Source organism: Orbicella faveolata, unplaced genomic scaffold (assembly GCF_042242905.1).
Source record: "Orbicella faveolata isolate gen_17 unplaced genomic scaffold, um_ofav_v1 contig_47, whole genome shotgun sequence".
Classification (NCBI taxonomy): domain Eukaryota; kingdom Metazoa; phylum Cnidaria; class Anthozoa; order Scleractinia; family Merulinidae; genus Orbicella; species Orbicella faveolata.
Window position 1 is genome coordinate 4,557,184 of NW_028301577.1, and position 14,912 is coordinate 4,572,095.

General features: G+C 36.7%; 2 protein-coding genes across 3 annotated transcripts; one reads left to right on the forward strand and one right to left on the reverse strand.

Moving 5' to 3' along the window:
* Window positions 1-454: 454 nt before the first annotated feature.
* On the reverse strand, window positions 455-2,916 carry LOC110066498 (uncharacterized). 2 transcript variants are annotated; one of them, XM_020773732.2, is made up of 4 exons: window positions 2,785-2,916; window positions 2,278-2,651; window positions 1,585-1,889; window positions 455-1,327 (listed from the first exon to the last, which is right to left on the reverse strand). In XM_020773732.2, the coding sequence occupies exons 2-4, from the start codon at window positions 2,636-2,638 to the stop codon at window positions 1,208-1,210; spliced, it is 786 nt and encodes a 261-aa protein (XP_020629391.1). In that variant the 5' UTR covers window positions 2,639-2,651; window positions 2,785-2,916; the 3' UTR covers window positions 455-1,207. The 2 variants fall into 2 exon arrangements, with proteins under 2 accessions (XP_020629391.1, XP_089135091.1); XM_089278965.1 differs by lacking the exon at window positions 2,785-2,916 and having other exon boundaries at window positions 2,278-2,667.
* A 162-nt stretch (window positions 2,917-3,078) lies between these two features.
* LOC110066487 (syntaxin-12-like) lies at window positions 3,079-14,204 on the forward strand. Its single transcript, XM_020773722.2, has 12 exons — window positions 3,079-3,166; window positions 4,103-4,162; window positions 4,981-5,058; window positions 6,078-6,147; window positions 7,413-7,509; window positions 8,039-8,116; window positions 9,147-9,218; window positions 9,913-9,959; window positions 10,647-10,740; window positions 11,348-11,420; window positions 11,506-11,588; window positions 12,140-14,204. The coding sequence occupies exons 2-12, from the start codon at window positions 4,126-4,128 to the stop codon at window positions 12,233-12,235; spliced, it is 825 nt and encodes a 274-aa protein (XP_020629381.2). The 5' UTR covers window positions 3,079-3,166; window positions 4,103-4,125; the 3' UTR covers window positions 12,236-14,204.
* Window positions 14,205-14,912: the final 708 nt, after the last annotated feature.

Sequence of the window (14,912 nt, forward strand, 5' to 3'; positions counted from 1 at the left end):
CTGTCCCGAATGATCCTGCAAGATCACTCTTGGAGATTTTCTGGTAGTTTTAGTTGTGTAATAAATGTCTTATTAACCATATTTGCTCAGGACTGTGCTGGGAGAATATTGGCCTCTGTCTTTTTATGTATGGACCTCACCATGCGTGGTCTGTACTGTGAAGACCTCAGGCCGATATTTTTCAAGTACGGCCCATGCGCTTGGTTAATAAGATGTACTTTTTTGTTTTACGCATGAACCCTTGTCACAAGTCGCCATGTGCTAAGTACACTTATTTGCGGCATGAATGTGCAACCTTGAGGAAATCTCTTAAATAAATGTAGTCAGTTGATAGATCAAGGTTGCTGTCTCTTGTTCTGAGATGTTCAGTAGGGGTGCAGAATGGTAAAATAAAAGATGCTGCAATTTTATTTGGGAAAACCTTTATCAATTATTATATAATAAAATTCCACTCTTAGTCATTCAAACTTTTATGAAAGACTTGACAATAACTTAATAACAAAACTGTACCCTCATTTTACAGTTAGAGACTGAGGGAGGATGTGAAAAAAGAAAAACCTTTTTACAGATGCTTCTTCTAAGGAGCAAATTTATGCAGTTATTAGCCACTGGTTACCTTTGTTGGTAAAAGGAAATAAATATGAGAAACCTAGAAAAAGTCATACTCTAAAGTAATAATATTTATAATATATTAGCACTCTTGAAAAAATCTATGATATTATTAGTCTAACTAATATTAGCCCATGTAGCTTAATAAGTTGTTCTGGTTCCCCTGTACAATGGACAACTGTTCATGACAATTGGAAAAATATCAATGGGCAACACTAGTGGTGAATGACAAGGGAGAGAGAAAATGACAGTGATGCAGGCTATTTAACCAATGTTAACAGAACACACGTATGAATGTTTGGTTATGAAATTTTGGTCAAAAGGTTAGAAGTTTTGTGTCATCTTTTTGTTAAGGTGATCGATCCCTCCAGTCTTCACTGAATACTGCAGGAAAAGAACCAAAGCCTACAAATTGAGTTTCAAAGTTTATGAAATCATACAAATGATTTGTTGTAATTTAAAAATTCTTTTAACTCCAGACAGAGGTTATATCGAGCACAAAACAAAGACTGGCTTTGATGTATGCTACATATAAATCACCATTCACTTTCTAAAAATAGCACATCAATTAATTTTTCCTCTGAAGGTAACAGAAGTCCTAACTGGAGACTGTTTGCTCAATGTTCGTTTGCCTTTGAGCAAAATCATCCAAAGCTTGTTTTACTCTTTCTCTTGTCATCATGGCTTGAGCTTTCTCTTTTGTAAGTTGTTCTTTTTCCTGAAAATTGAAAAAAAAAAAAAAAACCAATTAAAATAAACAGTTATATGGTTATAAATTCCTCATTTAGCGAAATAAGGAAGTAGATCATCCAGGGAGTGGGGGTGGGGGTCTTGTGTTGAATATGTCCAGGACTTTTTTTATTAACATTTATGCTTGCTTTTGAAATTGAAAGAAAAATGTTTTAATGAAATTATAATGTTTTTCAAGATTTCTTCTATTAATTTTGGGCATAATGCTAAATGCTGCTCAATTACCTTTCTTCTTTCATCTGCATTTTTTAGCTTTTCTTCTATTTCCTCCCTGGTCCGTCGTGAACTCTTCTTCTTCCTTCTTTCTAATTTCTTAAGATGCTGAGGTCTTCTTTTTACATTGCCAGTTTCAGGGCACAACATAACATCAAATGCCATTCCTCCTCTACTTTGCGGTCTTTCTGTAACTCCACCAACGGGCGCAAGAGAATTTATTCTATTTCTAACCTCCTCCTGTTTTTCTGAAAAGGAAACTCTCTTCTCTTTTAAGCTTTTTCTTCTTAGGACTTGGGAACCTTCGATGAACAGTTCTGTAGAAGAATGAATAAATGAATAAATAAACAAACAATACTTTAAAAATTAAGTGAATTCATAAGTAGATTTAAAAATTTGCTAATAAAATCTTCGATCTCTGAAGAGTCACACCTTGTTTACCGTACACAAATAAAGCTTGATTACTCTAATGTGTATAGCAAAATTACTAGAAACACCTGTGTGGTCAAAATTTACACAGTTTCCCTGATTATTATGTACGTGACACGACCATTCTTCGCTTGAGAGCTCGAAGACAAAGCCGGCAACCTTTCGCAATTTTTTCGTTTTGAATGCACACTATTTCTTGCACGTTTTCATCTTGCTGTGAGCTGATTTTGAAAATAAAATGTGTTTATTTCATAACAACGAGTTGTGTAAACAAACCTGGTGTTGGAGGCCTCTGATCCAACAACGCAATTTTCTGTTTGTCTGGCGAAGACCTCTCTGACACAATATTTTCATCGTCCTCAAGTTCACCTAACCCGCTATCCATAGTTCTCGTGGATTTGGCCGAGCTTTCGCGATCAGATCTTGCAGAATCAGAGTTTGAAGTTAGACTGCTTTGACTTCCGTGCAAGCTGTCTCCTTGTGATTGCTTCACTTGAATCCTCTTCCCGTTCGTTGTCTCCTGTGCCGTAATTGTAAGTTCTTGTGTTTTATCCTCAGGAGATGATTTTAGATTCTCTTTCACGTCTGTTGGCATCGGCACAACAACCTTCGACGCTTTTGAAGCTGAACAGCCCATGTTTGAGAGAGAGCTACAATACAACAAGGCATATCATGTCAAAAATAAGCGTGCACTTGAAAAATTATTGATCGTGAATACCGTTGATACGCGTATACGGAAGAGCTTGAAGCGCAGCAAAATTTCGCCCCAGCTGAATTTGTTACCTGAATAAAGGGTAGAAGACAGTAAAATTGTTTAAGAAAAAGGGAGAAAGACCTGACAAGCTCAACCTTCCACGGCAAAGATGGTCCTATTATTTGATTTGGCGTTACAGTAACTCTCAAATTTATGCGCAAGCCTGTTGCTAGAACAAAATATACCATTGCCATGGAAACGTTTACAAATTTCCTGGTTGCTATGAAAAAATAACTGCTGTTTAGTTGATTGTGGGCTCAGTTTATACCCAATCTTACTCGTCTGCCGGAAGAATGACGTCATTGATCCCCTCAAAAACCGCTGACAATAATATCAGTGAGTCATTTCCAAAACGATAGATTTTGTCAGCGAAGTTCAACGCCAAAACTGAGTGATTTTGCCATTTGTAAGGTGAGAAATCGTTCAATTCATAAATGTACAATAGATCATGTTACTTTAGGTTTCTTTTTTTTAAGGCTTAGAGTTAGTTATAAACGCTAAATTTTACCTTTTTTATACCAAAGGTTGTCACGACAAAATACGTCGATACACTAAAAACGGAATTGATTTGAGCTTACTCTGCATCTGTTTATATTTGTTCTGACTTTTGATGTGAACATGTAAGACGCTAAACTTGTTGGAACTATCGTGAATGGATCAATCCTTGAGGTTTTCAAATCAAGGCCTACATGTCGATTGAGATACTTTCCGATTCTAATTTAAAGCTTCAATTGATCATGCAGTGTCACGTTTATTGATTTTCTGACATGTACAGTCGAGGCACAAAATCTGTCAAAGCTTGATTAAGCTTTACATGTAATATAAGCTTATAGTTGTCTATAAAATACCATTCATACTTATGTATAACTATAAAATGTTACATTTCTTCAATATAACTATAGAATGTTATTAAGGTGAACAGAAAGTATCATACAGATAGTATTAAAATTCATATTCATTACGGCACTATAGGGCAGTACATTTCCATGTGTCAGCTTTACACTAACAGGCTGCTGAGATCTTTTAACTAAGAGAGAATTGTGATTCACGAGCATATAAATTAATTTTCTATTGTTAATTAATAAGTGAGGTTTGCTAACCCTCTTGGTATTGTAATGTCTGATTTTCACATTAGGATAGACATCTGTTATTCTTCATTGATCACAACTGGACTAGCTGCACAGTACTTAATTTCGTTCATTTAATAGTCCTTGTTGACTAGATGCTCAAAGTGAGATAGTGATGCTCAAGTTTACTGCACGAACAGTCCTTAGTCCTTGATCCTGATTTCTATTTTATGGCACCATAGATAGTGCTAAATAGTTTTGTTTTGTACTATTGTTTTAGTCTTTGAAAGCAGAACAAGCGCCATGTCCTTTGGTGAATACTCTTCAAACTCCAGCACAGGTAATTAATGTCTTTGTAAATGTAAATCTCATGCACACTTGTTACTCATACCTGTTCAGACCTCACAAGGAGTTACTGTATTTATTTGATTAAGCACCCAACATCGAATAAGCGCCCACCTTTATAAGTGCCCACCCTGTAGGTAGGAAAAGTTAATAAATGCCCAGCGTTGAATCAATATGCACCCCCCACTACAGTACCACCCCACTCCAACACAAAAAAATGACGTGAACTAGAGGAGAATTGATTTATATTTCTTTTCTCTGGCTTACAATCTCTAAATTCATTGTCAGCAAGTGTCTTAGAATGCTGGAAGAAGACAGAGTTTTCTTAGTATTTTAAAGAAACCTTAAATTGAATAGTTTTATACTCTGCTTTGGTACATCTACACATTTTGTTATTATTTATTGTTTTATTGCAAAATAAACTTACTACTTGCTGAAAAGGGTGAACGTTTAATAGCCGCCCAGCCTCAAATAAGGGTCTACCCTGGATAAGCACCCATTCTAGAGGTCCAAAACTTTATTAAGCACCCAGGGTGCTTAATCTAATAAATACAGTATTACATGGGATAAAGAAAACTAAATTTCTTGCCAACACATCTGGCAATCCCAAATGGACAAGATAGTTACATGCATCTTGTTCACTTGGGTAGCCAATCATAGTGTTATCTTGTGCGGTAACAGAGTTGCTCTGACATATTTGTTTTAGAATTTAGCTTAGTTAAATTTTATTTGGTTCATGGCATGTGAATGATTTTTTTCTAGTTTGTCATTTAAGAGTGCATTGTGTAACTGTTAGTTTATTTTGTTTTGTAGCATCAAAGGCTGGTACCTCAGAGTATAACAGACTTTGTGGTTGTGTTAGTAATAATATTCAAGCAATCAGCAAAAATGGTATTTATTTATTTATTTTCATTAACTTTCCATCAAGAATGTTTTCTCAGTAATACAATAGTAAAATAAAAGTAGCCCAAGTGGATAAAAACGTTTGTGGAGAATTCACTGTCATAGTAAGATTGCCTAGTTGGTATTTAACTCAAGAATAACTTTTTCTATAAATTTGTGCTCTGAGATTTTAAAAAATGATTAGATAAGTCTTAGTTAAGATACATGTAGATGAAAACAAATTTACATCATGTAAGAAAAAAACGATGTTATGTTCAGTCTCCTAACTAAGAATGATGAGCTAAGAGAGCTATCTACTCAACAAAAACTCCATTTCAACTAAATTGGAAGCTACACAATATTTTAATGCCTTTACTCTGAGTTTTCTGGGTTTCCTCCCTCTGCAAAAAACAACATTTCCAAATGCCAATTCAATTAGGATACAGGACCTGCTTGAAAACTAGCTCGAGCTGATGTGGCTTCGTCTCGAAATATTATAATTTAATTTATTTAAATCAGCGGAACTGTATACATGTGGTTTAGCGTGGTCTGTACTCTTATCGACAACAATACACGTCATCACAGTGGTCAAAATGTTGTGGACTCACAAGGTGCAGCTGAGTGAGTTCACGACAAATTTTGGCCATTGTGATGACGCATATTGTTGTCGATAAGAGTACATGTAGAGACCACGCTAAACCACATTTTGATTTGTTTTTTACCACAATATCAATGTCAAAGAAAATGTTTTTTTCAGAGCGTGAGCTGAAAAAGGCATTGCGTGACACATTGACATGAGCAGTGTTGTCTGAACTCTTATCGACAACGGCAAATTAGCCAATCAGATTGCGAGATTAGTAGCAATTGTGGTAAAAAGAGTATTAGTCACGTCTGCTAAGAACTAAACATACATGTGCAGTTGTATGTAAATATTTGAGACAACACTTTTGGCCATAAAATAAAGTCTTGCTGCCTCCTCTTATGAATTCAAAACTTGTTATGGATTAGTTGTTTGTTTTGATCAACAGTGGCCACAATTCAAAAGCTTGTGGACAAGCTTGGTACTTCAGAGGATAAGTCACAGCTGCAGAGCAGACTGTAAGTCAGCTTTAGAGTGCGAGCAGTCTCTTTTCCTTGAAAATCTGTGGAGAGGAACGCAAAACAAGTGAGCATGCAAGTGCAACTGTGAGCATGACTGTGAGTGTGGATGCTGCAAGCTGCGAGTTGCGCAGGCGTTGGAAGACTATTTGCAGTTTGCGGCTTCAATCATCGTGCTCGCACACCCACCACTGCTCACTTGTGTTGCATTCTCAGGGTCCGAAATTGCACTTTCCTGGTCGCCAATGCGACTAAAAATTTTGCGCTGGTGACCAGAATTTTCATAGCTGGTCGCCAGCGAGCGATTAACTATTTCAAGCCACGATAATTACACAAACTTAGATTTTCAGCCAAATCGATTAAAATAAAATTCAAAGCTGCCTGCCAATTGGTCACTTGCTTTTTACCTTTCTGCTGCTTTTGAAGTATAAAACCGATTTTCCTGTTATTATAACTCTACCACAAAGTTCCACAGCTACGATCAGGGCGAAGCTTTGCCACCATGTTTTTCCAGCGGTTTCCCATAACATACATATTGCGGGCGCAGAAGGCCACGTGCGTTCTTTCGCCATGAATATTTATTCAGGTGATGTGGTGTCCAAAGACTGATGTCCTGAACTCTTTCCGTAATTTATTACAAAGTGGAGACGGAACATCCGCGAAGAAATTAGTGGAAGATTTCAATATTCAACATGGCGATCCATCGATCATCTTGACAGAATGCAAAAGGAAAGATCATTTTGCACACAGAACAAAGAACCAAACGGCAGTTTTCAGTCAGGTACATTTCTTCTCCAAAAGGTAGAGACAAGAGAAGGTATAAAATTGACTTGAAACATTTGGCAGTCGCACAAAACTGCGTATATGGCCGGCATTCGATTCGTTCGTCATGGGTTTTCAGCGGTAGGTGTTTAAATAATCGGCCCCAAATGCGATCTCTTCGTTCCAATTCTTAAAAGAAAAATTGGCGAGCAGAATTTTCCATCTGGTGACCAAAAATTTTGGTTTGTGTTTCGCTGCGAAGGAAAAATTTTATTGACACTTTTTGGTGACCACATTTTTCCATATGGCAACTGAAAAAAAAATTTCAGTCGCCAGTTGGTGCCTGCCTAAAAAAGTTAATTTCGGACCCTGATTCTTCTTTGCATTCTTCCTCATAGATTTTAGAGCAAAAGGGAGACTGTTTGCAGTCTAAGTCAGCTTTCTTTTGCCTTATCATTGACCTATGAAATAGAGTTTTTGCAATGGTCCAATTTTGTTTTCAGGCAACAGACAGAACAGGCTACGCAAAAACTTGCCAAGGAAACTCACTCATACTTGAAGCAGCTGCCTCACCTCTTTGGAGATTCACCGTCTGATAGAGTACGTAAAATATCTTTAGTTAACACATCAATTATTAGTGTTTTAAAGAAGACATAAATTAATTGTAGTAGTCGGATATGGTATCTGATTCAGGTTACAAGTCAGCATTTTAATTCATAACTTTGTGGTAAGAGAGTTAAATACATGTGGGTATATTGAGTCACTCAGTGTCTTTTCCAACAATATTGCTATAATCACTTATCTGAACCATTTCCAAATTGCCTGTTGCTGACAGTTGGTTTGCCATGTCAAGAGTGAGAGCTGACAAATAAAATTTTGTTTAACACTGTATTGGGTTCACATGAGAATGGAAAAACTGCAAAAAAAAAAATGTCATGACTGTAGTACGAAGTAAATGAAATAATTACATGATCAATTATTAAAGTGTCTTTCAAGAACTAATATTATGAAACATGCAAAAGGCTCTTGTCATTATTTTAGTTGGCATATACTTGTACTAGATAAACATTTTAGCTACACCCTTTAGCCATCTTTTGTGATCAATTCTTAATTAACTTCATTTATACAGCGTCAAAGAAAAATACAGGTGGACAAGCTAACAGATAACTTTTCTACAGCACTGAACAGCTTCCAGAGAGTTCAGCGAGTGAGTAAAAGTCAATCTCCTGTGGATTGAAATGTACACGCTGTATGGTTTGTGTAATCTGTATGTCTCAGTGTTTCCGCCAGAGCACACCATTGCGGGAATCCCGCCTTGCAATCAGAGATGGCCCCCAGAAAAACGAAAAAAGGGCCAATTTGGCCCTTTCCTATTACAAGAGAGCAGGCTTAACACAGGCATAATATTTTAAAAGCCATCACAGGGCTCAAAATTGGGATCGATACGGTCGCCAAGGCAACTAACATTTCATCCTTGGCGACCAAAAATTCTGGTTTAGTCGCCATAATACGGCATAATGGCGACTACATTTCTCTGTGTTGACCATCAATAATGGTTATTTTGTCACACATTATGTCCCTCTAGAATATCATATTGAAAGATCTTTGCTTCTAAAACATTCAACATAAGAAAAAAAAGTCAATCCATCCTTTTGCTTTGCTGTATTGATTCTCTCATATCGGAAAACTTCCAAATGGCACGGATCCTTCATATAAATATTCAATTCAAAAGAAACTTTTTTGAGCAGAAACACTTCAAAAAGCCCTTACCATTAAATTTTATCATAGATCCTAATAAACTGCTCTATTTTCCTTGGTACCCTAATGCAGTTTTTCCTTCTGTAGCTTTCAATTTATTGGCCCCTTTCCTAAAACATTAACCCCTAAAAAAGATCTTCAGGGGCCACTTTGGCCCTCAAGTAAAATTTTCTGGCTGAGACACTGATATCTGGTAGAACATTGCGTTTTCTAGTTTAAAGGGGCTCAGTCATGATATTTTGAGTTATTTTGGCCACATACAAAATTACCTTTAAATGGTAGGAAACCTGAAAATAACAGTTTAATAAGATAGAAAAACACCAAAGAGATAATGATAAACCATAAAGGAACAAGGATGGCTAAGGATGGAGAAGATTAACACGAATTACAAACAACAAATTTGAAAAATTGAGGCTAAACTTTTCAATATGCGCAAACCATGACTGAGCTCCATTAAGAGTGATATCTGCTTTGAACAGATTGCAGCTGAGAAAGAGAAAGAATCTGTCTCAAGAGCAAGATCAATATCTGCAGGGATGCCTTCTGCAAGTGTAAGTGTAGATTTCAAAGAACTGTTTTCAATTTTTATCCGACAACGCTAGTGTAACTGAAAATGTAGACTCTGGTCACACTCTGATGGTCCCCATTCCCCCTCACTACCTACAGCCTCAACTGCCCTGATACAAGAACATTTACACACATCTTATTTCATTGAAAGTGGGAAGCTCGGAAATCAAAGTAGCTGGTGTTTTAGCCAGCTGCCAGCACTTAACAAGAACCCTGCATATTATGCAAAACTGAGAGTCTGTTTTTTGAGTTTAGGGTACGGCTTGCAGATGCTAGTACTGTCTATTGATTTCACTAATTTTAATTTGGTTCAGATCAGATTATTACAACTACTCCCTCTGGATAGGGAATGTTAGGCCATCACAGGGTACCCCTAGCATTTAAGTTGGTTTCAGTGTTTAATAATTTGCTGATACCGATAGATCTATATACTCTTGGGGAGAGATAGGCACTGCAAGAGTAGAGTTTCTTACGATTGAAGAACAAAACAGAGGCCCTGGCCAGGTCTTATAACTTGATTGAGAGTCCAATGTACTAACCCATTTACCTTGCCTTATACAAGCTTCCGGGCTTCTTAAAAACATATTTTAACATGGTTTTGTTTTTTCTGATTAGCTTGTGGGTTTAAATGTTATTTTGTATGATAATGAAATAATCAAGCCAATGTATGTTTTGTAGCCAATGGGTGGATATAATGATGAACATGGTTTGACAGCACATGACAGGTAACTTCTTGGACTGCTTAAATTAGTGTCTAGTTAGAGCATTGTTTAGTTTAGCTTAGCTTAAGCTACTGGCTAAATAGGAATGTGCTAAACCAACTGGCTTTCGATCAGTTACTATACTGAGCAAAGTACGAAGGTCAGTGCTTTTTAATTTTGTAACTGCCAGCTAACAAACAACTAAGCTTTATCACTAGCTGGTCGCCTTTTGTTTACTTCCTTTATTTGTTCATGTGCGTGCATTCCCCCATCAGTCAGTCAGTCAGACTCAGTCAGTCAGTCAGTCAGTTAATCAATCATTATTTAGAAGCACCTGCTTTCCTTACTGCCCCACCTTTCAGTTGACTCTTTCATGATTATCCGGTTAACTCTTAGTTCATCCATTTGATGGTCATCTTTGCAAGTTCATTCACTCCTCCGTTTGTTCATTTACTTGTTCATTTCTCTGTTGCAATGCATCTTTAGTTATTTCTTTCTTTGTCTGTCTGCACTTCCTTCATCTGCGATGAGATCCATTTCAATATAATTTATGACAATGGTTATTATAATCATGCGTGTGAAAATTCCAGTGTTAAATAGATCTCACTCGTTAAATCATTTTTTTTTTTTTTTTCATCTTGTTTGTTCTGTGGTTCAGTTAATCAACAATGACTGCAAAGATTCTGATTACAGCTTTAACATTTTCTGTAGAACTGCTGGGGGGTTTGGAATCCAGGTACAAGAAGAGGAAGAAATCTCAGTGGAATTGATTGAGGAGAGGGAAAGAGCCATTAGGCAACTTGAGGTATATGAAAAAGAAAACATGCATATTCCCTTTGTTTTTCCTTAGTTTATTGCTGGTCACACGGGGCAAACCGTTGTTATAGAAAACATACATATACAAAAGATGTGAGCTGCTAGCTAAGGGTGGTTTTGTGGTATGCACCTCCAAGAAAGTTTTACATGATTGTATCTTTAGCTCTTTAGAGCTCCAATTTTTTAAGGGAAAAGTTTCACAAATCAAAACATAATTTAAACTGTTGAACATGAGTATTTTAATAACTTAAATATGTTGTTTACATGTCAAGCTAGTAGGTTTAATAGGAGACACTAAAGACTTTCAAACTAGCGGTTTAATTACTAGAGATGCTTTTCACTAATAAATACACTTATAATAATTTATAACATTTATAATATTGGAGGTATGCACATATGTATGTGCATATACCACCATGCTCCTGTCCCCAAGAAAAGTTTTTTAAAATTCTTGCAGGAGGGGGTTCAAAAGCTAAATTAAAAGACAGCATGAATCTATAATTTCCATGGGATTGGTGTGGTTAATTTCAGAAAGAACATAATTATATCATGACCTGATTTTTAAGTAATATGATATTATCTCTCCTTATCTTTAGGCTGATATTGTAGGTGTCAATGAGATTTTCAGAGATCTTGCCTCCATGGTTTATGAGCAGGGTGACATGATAGGTACAGTTTAAACTCAATCTTGAGTGCGTGTATGCGTAGAAAACAGAAGTTTCTAATCCATATTGTAATGTTATTTTGTATATAGATAGCATTGAAGCCAATGTAGATAGTACTGCTGTCCATGTCGAGGATGCAAATGTTCAGTTGCAAAAAGCTAGTCATTACCAGGTACTGCAGTTATATCATGAGTTTGTTGTTCTTGTAGGTAAATTGTTAAAACAAATATTAGTTTATGTTAAATCTTTAGTATGTTTTCACTCATGTGGCCAGCAGCCATTCAAATTTATAATTTGAACAAAATAATGTGTTTACAAAAATAGAGGATTGGTCTGGGAACCAACATGGCTGCAGTGTCATTGCTTTGGGACACCAATATGGTCGCCATGACATCATGTGAAAGCACTCTATCTGTCTCTATACATAGGCGAGCAATGTGGTGGTGGAGAGGTAGCCGTTTAGCATGCATTGTGGGTCTACAATGTTAAGTAATAAGATTAGTATTTAGCAAAAATGGCATGCTCTGTGGATCTGTTTTCCAAGATCCGAAGTCTGAGTTTTCCAGATCAGAAGTTTCAAAACCTACTACTGTCAGAATATAATATATAACTATTGCACAGCTCAGAATGGTAGACACAGTGCATGTCAAAGGCTAAGAAAAAAGACTAATAGTATACTGAACATTTTGAATGAACTGAGCAAGTTTCTTTTCTCCTTTTCAGAAAGCAGCAAGGAAGAAGATGTGCTGCATTCTAGTAGTGTTAGTTGTTGTTGCCGCAATATTGGCTGTGATCATTTATGTCTCAGTTAAGAAGTGAAATTCTTTAGAATTCAAGTTGTTTTACTGAGCTTTGAAAAACACAAAAGTACTTGAGATTCATCAGACATAAAATCTATTTAGGACTTGTTATCTTCTAGTTATGATAACCAATATCTATTTCATTCAGCCCATTTCCTTTTTTTTCTTAAGTTACTTCCTCTAGTGTATGACTGTATGTCTAGCTCGTCGACACAGTGATGCATAGGTAACAAAATGGCCGTTTTCACACTATAGACGGATAATCCGTCTACGACGGGTTATCCGTCCATTACGGATAATTCGTCTTGGTGTGAAAACGGAACGGTGCTCATTTTAGACGGATAATCCGTCTATTTTTATCCGTCCGATTATCCGTCCGATTATCCGTCTATGTAGACGGATAATCGGACGGATATAAATAGACGGATAATCCGGATTTCCGGATTATCCGTCTCTAGTGTGAAAACGGCCAATGATTATATTATAAACAATGATTGTAAGTCGTGTAAACGCCCAAGCTGAACTGATGCCGGATTGGTGTTTTGTAAACATAGTTGTAACATCTCAATACTTTCTTACATTCTTGTATAGTTTAGAAAAGAAATAGAAAACTAGTGCTTGTCTTAAAGCAACTTGAAGCGAACATAAGATTGTGGTTTAGAGCAGTCGAGTGTAAAACAGTTCTTGCCTGTGGTTTGGATTCACCCATGCCTTCAACTTTCACTGAAACAATTGCATGTGTTTTCTATTTCTAGCAAAATAGAAGCTGAAAGAAAATGTATTCTATCTGTAAGATAGACTAGGGGTGCTTGCCATTTATCAGATAAACCGGTTGGGATGAGGGTTGAATAACAGTGAGGGTTTTTCCAAAATCAGCAAACCAACCAAACGAGATGGCGCTTACCACTTACCATTTACAATTCGATTTGCCGTAATTGTTTTACGCTGAACTGGAAAATTTAGCAAATGTAAAGGAAATCTCCACCGTTTCTTTCCGAACGGAAAAAGAGTCTTACCTCTGGAGGAAGTCTACAACGTCGGGACGGATTCTCCAGAAAATTACTGTTCCATTTGACTTTCAACCGGAATTTCCGGATATTTTGGCTAAATAGTAAGCACCATAGGTTTCAATCTCTCTTGTATTACAAGAGAGGAACATAGAACAGGTAGAATTTTATAGTTACAGTTACCTAATTAACCTAGACAATAAATACATTTAAGTCTAGTAGAGGGCACAATTAAGCAAATATTGCTTATAGTGTTTCAAATTCATGTATGTGAGGAATGCGACCGGATTGTAGCTTGCAAAGAGGTGCCTGTGATCGTTGTTATCATTGCAACCTTGATCTTGTCTTACCTTCTTACCCTACGTAAGTTATCGCTAAATTTTTAAATGTTAGAGTTCATAATTAAAATAGTTTTTGTCGTCATAACAAGTATGATTGTATCAGTACAAAGAATTTTCACAACTTGATTATTAGCCCAGCGTTAATTAGGATTTGATCTCATGTATATCTGGATCAAATTGTTACATTGAAGATGACTTAAGTGAGGGAAACAAAAATGAATAATCTGCTCCCTAGCATTCTACCTTAATTGTGTTAGTACGAGAAATAAATCTCAAGAAGTATTATCTGTAAATATGATTTTTGTAAGTCAGTTTGTTAAAACAGTTCAAAACTAGGAGAAACAATTCATAGCTGTTTAGAAGACAACGGTCAGATTAGGTAAGGCTTACAAAGTGTTTCTGAGAAGACTGCAGTGTAGTGAAAAGGTAGAGAATCTGATCTCACCGATGCATCGGTCAACGCGTCGGCCGACTGTCGGGAAACACGGCCAATAGTCGGCCGATGCAATGGACTTGTCGACTTGTAACAGTTTAGCTCATTGTAGGTTATTGATAGTGGATAAATTTAATACTTAACATGGTAGATTGTAAAATAATGTGGGTTTTTTTTAAAATAAAAATTGAGTAACAACCTTCAGAATGTTGTTACGTTGCTTCTTGAACGTCGAAAACCTGAGAACATCTCTAATCGGTGGATAAACGAAGCCCTGAAGACGTCTTTGAAATATTCTAACAAACAATGCTGTAGGAGAACAAACGACAGATCTCAAAGACTCCAGAATACTGGGTCGTGTGCCGACACTTCTGTAGTGTCGTCATCCATGTGGTTTATTTTTCTGGCCTGCTCTCGGTTTATGTGCATGTTACGCCTGTCTCTAATACGTGAATCTCGTTTACTTTGCCAGTATCTAATAATTTGTAGGATACATTTTAAAATGTTTGTACAATTTCTACATATTTACTCATTTATTTTCACGTTTGTAATTCCTTTATGTCGTGTCCCCAATTAGCAGCGATGCTAAATACCCCAGACACTTTAATTTTTGTTGTTGTTTGAGGCTCCGTCCCGTGGTCCAACCCTTACCTTTGTATACTATTCTACCAGAGAAGGTCGTCCTTTCCTATACTTTGTAAGAACGTGACACTACACCCTTTTCTAAACCCTTGGAATGAAGTTAACGAACAATGCTACGTGCGAACAAGCATTACCGGGTTGTGTCAGAAGTCAAGATGACAGATTTCCCTACCCTTTCATCTACCTCGATTTATGAAATCACCACCCTTTTAGATACCTGAAGCCTGAAAAAGGTACCCCTCTCGGGCGGAACTTCGCCGTATTGCCATTATA